The following is a 10,184-nucleotide window of genomic DNA, read 5'->3' on the forward strand; positions in this document are numbered from 1 at the left end:
ACTGTCTCAGATGAGGTAAAGAATTCAAAGCTAGTCCTACACCAGGTCTCGGGGTCACAGTTCTTCCCCATTAAGGATCCGGCTTTGCCACAGGGGACTTGTTTAGGCCGATAATTCAGCCTGCCTCTTTTTAAAAACATATATATATGTTGGATGAAATTTATTATTTTTTCCTCTTCTTTTGTTGGGAGGGGCAGTAATCAGGTTTGTTTATTTATTTATTGGAAGTACTGGGGATTGGACCAGGACCTCATGCATGCTGAGCATGCACTCTACCACTGAGCTATAACCTCCCCCTGGAATTCAGCCTTTTTTGAGTTCTTCATTTGATCTTCAGCTGTATCTGCCTTTGAATGTAGGAAAAAATAATTCTTTTAAATGCTGCCAGTGAGGCCTCTGAATTTCACACTCTGCTTTAAATTCTTGAGCCATAGATCTAAACCTGTTATTTTCTTTCTTCAATGTTTAAAGGACACTTAGCGAGAACAACCTAATTCCATAGTCCTCTTTAGGGTAACTATTTCCCCATAAACCTCTCAAACCCCAGAGACACTGCACCATTTAGTGCATCCCTCCCACCTACGTACATTTACCACAAGTGACATAGTATGCCAAAGACTATCAAGCCTCCACAAACCCCCAGGATGGGGTACTCATTGCTGTCTCTCTGATGAGTTATCCACCTCCAGAAGTCCATTCTAGACCTCTGTTTCTAGCCTATGCTATTATAGTACCCCCTGTCTGGGGTTGTGTCTTCTAGATACAGAAACTGAGATAGGGATTCTTATATGGCTTATTGAGGTAAGGCTCTTAGAAGAATAAGAGGAATGGGAAAAACAGGAGAGACTAGAGGGGAAAGGAGAGCAAGGATATATCTCAGCTAAAAAGTAGCCTGATGCCACAGGGAGCTCTGGACCACAGATTGCACCACAGAGTCAGTCCTACCTTTAGACAAGAGGGCTGGCTTTTTTTTCCTCTCATGTCAGTCAGCCATTGACTGCAAGCTACCAATGTAAGACTGTAACCTCTTGGGAAAGGCAGCATATGTTTGGCTGATGGGAGTTCCCTGAAGAAAGTCAACACTCTTAGCATTTGGTGGACCAGTACCCTGGCCAAGTAAAATGGGATCCAGCTGGGGCACCAAAAGCATCCCCTACATATAACCTCTTACCCAGGAAGTTAGCAAAGCAATAGGGAAAATTAAAAAAACTATTTAAAGCCAAATGATGATTAAAAAAAAAGTATTTATATCAAAACTTGTGGTTATAGCTAATGTGATACATACTGGTAAATGTATGGCCTCCAAAGCATATGTTAGAATGAATAAAGCCAAAATGTGCTAGCAAGGCATTCAGCTTAAGGAGTTATACAAAACACACAGAAAGCAGAAGGAAGGGAATACTAGTGATAAGAAAAGAGAGCAATAATAAAATAGAAAAATAGTGCAGAGGATCAAAAAATTGAGTATTTTCAAAACATTAATAAAAACAAATATATGGAAATATTGAACAAAAAAGAGAAAAACACAGATAAACCATATTAGAAATGAAAAATAGAAAACATGAATTCATTTAGACAAGAGTTTTTAAAAGTTCTAAAATAATACTATAAATAACTTTGGCAAATAAATTCAAAAACATGAAAGAAATGAACAATTTTCTACATAAATATGAATTGCCAATTTGATTCAAGAAGCAGAAAACCTGAATAGACATACAACCTTAAAGGAAACTGAATTTTTTTTAAAAAACTACTTTAAACATACAAACTCAACACCACGCTGAGGCAGTTTTATAAGTAATCAAATATTCAAGAAAAAGATGACTCACATCTACTTTTCAGTGAACAGAAAAGGAAGAAAACATTTCCTCCTCATTTTATGAAGCAACTATAAACTTGATATTAAACCAGGAAAAGGAAAATTTTTTGAATTGATTAAGGAGATTTACTCATCCAGACATCACTTCTTTTTATACTAATTTTCTAGACTAATTTAAAAAGTGAAGTATTGCTGGACACTAGCATGTAAATCAATGAAGCTAGAACACTCCCTTACACCATACACAAAAATAAATTCAAAATGGATCAAAGACTTAAACATAAGACAAGGTACAATAAACCTCCTAGAAGAAAATATAGACAAAACATTATCTCACATACATCTCAAAAATGCTCTCCTAGGGCAGTCTACCCAAGAAATAGAAATAAAAGCAAGAATAAACAAATGGGACCTAATTATACTTACAAGCTTCTGCACAGCAAAGGAAATCATAAGTAAAACAAAATGACAACCTACAGAATGGGAGAAAATTTTTGCAAATGAAACCGACAAAGGCTTGATCTCCAGAATATATAAGCAGCTAAAACAACTTAATAAGAAACAAATCAACAACCCAATCCAAAAATGGGCAGAAGACCTAAACAAGCAATTCTCCAAGGAAGACATACAAATGATCAATAGGCATATGAAAAATGCTCAATATCACTAATTATCAGAGAAATGCAAATCAAAACTACAATGAGATATCACCTCACACCAGTCAGAATGGCCATCATTCAAAAGTCCACAAATGACAAATGCTGGAGAGGCTGTGGAGAAAGGGGAACCCTCCTACACTGCTGGTGGGAATGCAGTTTGGTGCAGCCACTATGGAAAACAGTATGGAGATTCCTCAAAAGACTAGGAATAGACTTACCATATGACCCTGGAATCCTGCTCCTGGGCATATAACCAGAAGGAACCCTACTTCAAAATGACACCCGCACCCCAATGTTCATAGCAGCACATTTACAATAGCCAAGACATGGAAACAGCCTAAATGTCCATCAACAGATGACTGGATAAAGAAGAGGTGGTCTATTTATACAATGGAATACTATTCAGCCATAAAACTCGACAACATAACGCCATTTGCAGCAACATGGATGTTACTGGAGAATGTCATTCTAAGTGAAGTAAGCCAGAAAGAGAAAGAAAAATACCATATGAAATCGCTCATATGCGGAATCTAAAATAATAAATAAATAAATAAATACAAAAAGAAACAGACTCATAGACATAGAATACAAACTTGTGGTTGCCAGGGGGACAGGGGGTGGGAAGGGACTGGGATTTCAAAATGTAGAATAGATAAACAAGATTGTACTGTGTAGCACAGGGAAATATATACAGGATCTTGTGGTGGCTCACAGCGAAAGAGAATGTGATAATGAATCTATGTATGTATAACTGAAAAATTGTGCTCTACACTGGAACTTGACACAACACTGTAAAATGACTATAACTCAATTAAAAAAAAAGTTTAAAAAAAGTGAAGTTTTGGCATAGGGAGCCCAAATAATACAGAATGGAAGCAAACAGAATGGAAGCAGACCATCAGGCCAGAGAATCTGTAACAAACCACCCTCTCTTGGCTATTTGTTATCTGTGAATACAAAAACTTAGTACGCTGTCACAAGGAGAGCTGGGTACATCCAGGCTTGGGTCATTCCCAACCCAAGAAGTCATATCTAACAGTTACCAAAAAAAGAGAAGGAATAAAACATAGAGTATCACATGCCCTTTAATATTGCATATAGTCACAAACATTTTTTGCATACTTGTTATTTTCTAATTTTTTTTTATTAGACAGGAACCCTGCCTTTCAAGACTTTAAATAAGACATGCTTTCCATTGTATCTCATTATTGTCAACTGTTCTGGATATAAAATAGTCACCACAAAAGCAAAGAAGCAGTGCCCAGATTATGTCTGAGGAGCTTGCCCCCAGCCATCCTGGCCTGGAGATACAGATTTGGGAGTCACAGACACACAGATAGTTGTTAAGAGCATGACAAGGATTCAAGGAGAAGGAAGAGAAGCCAAAAAATTAACAGCCAGAGTCAGGAGAGAACCACCACAATCCTCTGTATCCAAAAACAACAAATACAGTGAAAACAAGGGGAGTGTCTCAGTTAATTTTAAACTTAATGGGTATTATTAAATTTTTTTTTTTTTTGCATTTTAAAAGCATTTTATTTATCACTAGCCCCACAATAAATGGAAAGAGAAGTACAGGACATCCCTGCATTATTTGTCTCTTTAACGGAAGACTGAGTTTGTGAGGGCATATGAGAGACCTGTACAATAATTTAATAGATTAAGGTCCCATTCTGGGGAGAAAAAAACACTTAGAAACCTGCAGAAAAGCTCTATGTTTATTTTCATAAATAAGAATTTTATAACCAATGCATGCTAGCCATTTTACATCACCTTGTAGAAATTACAGTCATTGTTGGTTGTGGGAAGTTCCTAATGTCAATTAACTATGTAGTTGAAAGAGATTTGACTTTGGCAATCTAGATGCCTCCTTTGTGGCTCAAGATTGCTTAAGGAATAACAAAGATACTCGGGTCAACTGCACAAGAGAGCCATTCATTTATTCTCAGGTATGGTGCCCAAATCACATATATTTTGTTATTATGTATCAAGAAGGCAAAATGTGTGTGCTTACCTGCTTTTGTCTCCCTAACATGAAGGAAAAAAAAACTGATTCAATAGAATGAAGGCAGTGACTATCCCACAAATTGCAGAATTTTAACCAATCTCTTGGTAAAACTGAAAATTTATTCCTATTTCTACACAAAATCTGGATAATGTATGTAATTTACTCTGTGTTTAAAGATATCTTTATTTATCATAACAAAAATTCTGGACCTGTGTTTCTCTAACACCATTTCATAAAAGAAAAAAAAATAGTTTTTTAAAAATTTACCTCAAATTTTTATCACCTGAACAATATGTACATGAAGCTGTAAAAAAGTTTTTCTTTACATAATGAAGTTTAATATCTATGCCAAATAGAAACAGAAGTATCTTTTAATGTGCTGAATTTCCACATGGTTTAAATCAAAAGTTTCTATTGTGCTTGTGAAAACTATCACGCAAATAATTCATAAGTGAAATATTAGCAACCCATCATAAACAAACAATAAAGCACCCAAACACACTTTAAACACGGATCTATTTGCTCAAAAAATAAACCCTAAAAGTGAGCACTGATACAGAGGTAAAAACCTAAATGCTCATAATTCAATCAAACTACAAATACTTTCCCTTATAAAGAGGACTTCTAAACATAAATCATACAAAAATGATGAACTCAACTTAATCTTTACTTACAACATCAATAATCACCCATTATTGTACACATTAAGGATTTAAGGCATAAGAAAAACAACGAAGAAAAAAACAAAACTTCTAAAACTGACTACAGTCATTCCCTCTTCCCATATGCCATTACATCTGTGACAATGACTCAAACATTCAATTAAACTATGTGGTTTGAGCCGATGAAACTCCAGAGAACTCATTTGGTCCCATTCATAGATTAAAGTTAAGTCATTATTGGCTTAAGTCAATGGAGCTCCATTAGTTACCTCCTGATTTTATAAATGCTTTATTGTTATCCAGACATTTTTAATTATTTCCTAATTCCTCATATCCTACAGGATGTGATGCCTTTTCAAAAATAATATTTTTCTTTTTCATCTTTTCATTGTGGGGCCCAATTCGTTCTCCATCCAAGTCACTTAGTCCTTGTGGTAGGAAATACACCATTTCATGTGGTAAGAAAAATCAGACCCATCTAAATACCACAACATTTTCTAAAAAGCCAAAATCTTACAGTATTTACAAAAATGATCTTTAATAATGAAGAACTGTATGTATTCATCACCTTAGAAAAACAGACTAACCTTAAAAATAATGGTTCCATTCCAGGACAATACATTTACACAAGAAGGCTACAAAGCTTTTACACTGAACTTGAATATTAGATAACAAATGGACTAATATGTTAGACTTTAATTCTATTTGTAGTGAAATTGGCTACTTGGTACCAAAAACAGCCCTGGCTGGATGTTCATGGAAATCACACACACACATTGACAAGCAGTAATGACCGTTTGACAGAGCCTGTGTTGGTATGAGACACCCTGCACCTAACGTAAATGGTACGTAAGACTAATGACAAAGAACAGAACTGTATTCTGTAGTTACTCCAGGAAAATTAGATAGATAGATAGATAGATAGATAGATAGATACACAATCATCCCTCCCTAGAAAAAATTTTTCATTAAAATGCTGATAGCTTTCTTGAGAAGAATTTTAAATCTCTTAACATCTTAAAGAACTAAGTTCTAAAGCACCATGATCTACATCACTTCTTAGCATTTCCTTTCCAATTGTTTGTATCTATTGCTGCTCTCAAAAGCGCCTTATTCCATTAATAATGCAGTGCCTGAGGAAGCTGGTTCAATATATGCTAAAGTGTGCCAATGCATCTGTATGAGTGTTTGACATGCATCTACATATATCTAGACAGACCCTTTCTGTTCAGATTGGAAACAGTTCAGATGTGATGCCTTCTGCTCAGCAGTTAATCTACTTTTTAAAATTTTGCCTTTGCTTCTCATTGAGCCAAAAAAAAAGTATAGAGCTCATTCTTTAGGAGAGTCAGTTAACAAGATACAGAAGACTTCCTGTTTAAAATTGGCCACAATTTTAAATAGGTGGATTAACTTTATCCTTTGCATAGAAGGTAGGTTACTGAGTGCAATTTTTGAGGATGTCAGTTTATGAGCTATAAGCTAGAAGAGAGAACACGAATAAATTCAAATCAATATGGCTTCACAATCAAGAGCCTACAGACTACAAGCCACATAGATATAGGATGGCTCTGTATTTACAGACGGCAGCAGGAATTAACATTCTCAGAATAGAAGAGGAGGCACGAGAGTATCATATTCTTCCTGTGTCTGGCTTTCTAATACTCCCTCAAAACATCTTCATAAATAAAAAGTCATCCCATGGCCATAGAGAAAAAGAAGGGTATGAGTAAAAAGTTATCTTATGGCCATAGTATCATGTTTTATAACTGGAAATCCATGAATGCTCAAAAGCTACTTTAATAGAAACTAAACCAAGTAAAACATCCTTAGCATGAAAATGATTTTAGTTAAAATCTTCTTTATTTGCTCTGCAAAACCCCTAATGTTACATTTTAACTAACAAGCCAGTTGTTTACAAGTGTGGGAAAACCCAATTAAACTGAAGAAAAGCATTCCATTAAAATTGGAACTATGACAGTCTACCCCAAAGAACTAACAGATGAAAGCATTCTATCATTGGTTCTCACATGAAAGCTACCTGAGTATTTCCTAACATCCTCCCTGTAAAACAATCCCTGAAGCCTAACCAAGATCTCTCCTGTTCCCTCGCATAACGGGTCTCCAAATCTGTCAGTGAGTCTCACTCAATTTGTGGCGCTGGTCTGCCACAGAGGCCACCACTCCCACAAAGGAACCGTCCACATTTGGGAGGTGAATTAACGTTCATCATTTATGTTAAAGTCATCTCCAAAATGATGTCCACAATTTTAATTCTCTGTGAATGGTTTCTTTCAGAATTAGATGACATATTTCTTTCTTTCCTTTTTTTTTTTTTTTTAAGGAATATATGCTTGCAAAGTGCTTTAAAGTGATTAGTGACTGTTCATCCCCTCAAGTTAGGTCACAATTATATCTTGTAGACAAGTGGTAAAAATATGCCCATACAAGAAAAGTATTATATCCCCATTTTTTAATTCTTTCCTACCAGTATTGTGGCCTATCACCTTCTTGAAGTATACTTAAAATACCAAACTTAGTTTTTCATTTAAAGTAACATTATGCTTCTCTATGACTCTTAAACAGTTCTCAAAAACCTAAATTTTAGTACTATGAAGAAAAGAACAGGAAAAAAGAGAAAGACAGAATAGCTTTATTAAAGAAGAAACTCTTCATTAAAGAAAGAAAAGAGAATGAATCAGCTTGATAATTAGTTACAATTTCTTATATTTAATCCCTTATTTTTATAAGCTTTTTGAAATTATTAACCCTGGGCCCAGTAATAGTGTGGGAATTTAAACCTTAAAGAAAATCAAGTCGTTTATTTCCCTAGCATTACAAGATTATTGCTTCTAGTCTGAAGGCTTTATATTGTCCTATTTGAAAAAGTAAGCCTGCTAGTAGAAAGCACAATCTAGAGTTTATATTAGAAATACAGCACAATTTACAATTCATCCTCCCAGATTAATCTACCCTTGTATCAGTATCTCTTTCCAATACTGTCATATTATAGTCTCTGTATATACTTCCAATTTGTGGAAAATATTAAAATAGCTTCTAGGAAAAATACATCTGTTTTCTATAGTATTATTAAGTGCTTTATACAACTACTTTGATTCCAAATGATTGGTTATGAAACCTGGAGAGGAAAAAAGAATCTTTTAAACTTATCATTAATAATGAATTCTACGAAAGCACTAGAAATTAAAATTTCAAATTTATAACTTCTACATAATTAACAAAAATATTCTTTAATATGGGAAAAATATTCGTACATTGAAGGAAGAACTGCATCATTTCTTAAGAATTCAAAAAACAAATACTAACACAATTATGTTTTTTCCCATATATACCTAACAAGGCAATCTGAGTTAATTTAATTAACCCAGAAATCTGTAATCAGGAGCTGGTTTCATTACGATAATTTTTAAACTTTTTTCAGCAATTTCTCTCATATAGCTTCTAATTATATAGAAAGGAATCTGCTTGAAAGCCTAAATATAACTGGCTATGAAATTAAATATTTGCTGATATTCCTATGGGAAAAAAATATGAGGAGGCAGTCCTAAGAGAAATAAAGCAAAAAGCCAGTGAAATTGAAGAGTGACAAACTCTCCACATAGCCTACTTTCTTTCTATTACACTGTCTTGTTCTTTTTGTTAAAAGAAAAACTGTCTGGAGAGAATTCAATCTTTGGAATAGCCAATATTGAGTTTTCTTCTAATACCATAATGTGAAGGAGAAGAAAGGAATATTATTGGAAATGGTAGACTGGATCAGAGAAAATCCACAGGACACCAGAATTTGCAAAACATCCAGCCAGGCTCAGTGATAATAACTAGGTGTTCCTTGTTAATTTCTTCCTGAGTGTGTGTCATTAAAGCCGTAAGGATTAAAACCTGAAGCAGCTAAGGGAGGGGCATGACAATATTAGTCAGGAATACACTGAGTGAGCACTTCCTCCATCTAAAATGAGTATCTTGCATTGTCCTTTTCATTTTTTTATGGTGGATTTCGGCCCAGGAGGAGGAAAGAAAAGAATGTCAACAAGACACAGAAACAGTTCAGTCTACTGCCATCTCCAAATTATCTCTGAAACTAAACTGCAAGTTGTTTATTCAAGAGTTTATTGCTGGAAAAAAAAAAGGAGTTTATTGCTTAAAAAAATAGTACATGCTTTCCTATTATCATTTCTTAAATTCTGTGCCTTCTTAGGTATGTGGTTTAGCATAAACTGCCATCTAATAATTTCACCTCTAAATTTATAAGAAAGTTTACAGTAGGAATGATCCTGTTCCTCTCTTCTTTACAAAGACAAGTGGCCAATTGTCTTCCAGGGCAAATTCCCCTCCACCACTCTTGTTTAATTTTTCTAAATGACTTTTAAAAACACATCCCATAAAAAGAAGTCAATTGCCTTCAGTAGCTATTCAAAGTTATCTAGTCTTTCCATTAGGCCTCTAATTTTAAACTTCAGTAGGTAGTACTCAACCGTATTGTCACATTATGTTTAGCAATAACTATATACTTATTATTCAAGTATAATAACCCTTCATTTTTCTTATGATCTATATACTCTTCTTAAAAAATCATCTATGCTATGACAGACTATCCTTGTTTTGTTCATTGTTATCATTTTCTTGTGGACTAGTGATTTTTACTTCTGGCCTTGGTGGTCTTTGAGGGTCCGTGTCAGCCTGGAGGAAAAGAGATGAAAACAAAGATATTTAGCTCTTTAGTGACAAAGGCAATAAAATTTACAAGGAAAAAATGACTCAGTGTTGCCTTTAATCTTATAAATGTTTAGCTACAAACAGTTCCTTGGGTTCCTTTTGTTGTTTAGTTTATCGTTACCCAGCGGACACGCCAATCTCAATCTTTCCTTGTTCAGAAGCCCTTTCTGGGACCAAAATCCACCATGTGCTTAAAGTTGTTATTTCTCTCAATTTTTTCCTTTATTTCCGTTTGAGCTTTTCAACAACATATTTACACTTTTAGCTTTGGCGTTTTCAGAGAAAAAAGTGAAATGCAGCAA

At 34.7% G+C, this 10,184-nt stretch overlaps 1 protein-coding gene across 3 annotated transcripts in view; it reads right to left on the reverse strand.

Moving 5' to 3' along the window:
• Positions 1–4,178: 4,178 nt before the first annotated feature.
• DCDC2 (doublecortin domain containing 2) overlaps positions 4,179–10,184 on the reverse strand; it is a 140,658-nt gene continuing 134,652 nt past the window's right edge. For all 3 annotated transcript variants that reach the window (XM_074348160.1, XM_074348158.1, XM_074348159.1), the window contains exon 11: positions 4,179–9,846. In XM_074348160.1, coding sequence (XP_074204261.1) covers positions 9,748–9,846 — 99 coding nt within the window. In that variant the 3' untranslated portion in view covers positions 4,179–9,747. The remainder of the gene's footprint in view (positions 9,847–10,184) is intronic.

This window comes from Camelus bactrianus, chromosome 20 (assembly GCF_048773025.1).
Source record: "Camelus bactrianus isolate YW-2024 breed Bactrian camel chromosome 20, ASM4877302v1, whole genome shotgun sequence".
Taxonomy (NCBI): Eukaryota; Metazoa; Chordata; class Mammalia; order Artiodactyla; family Camelidae; genus Camelus; species Camelus bactrianus.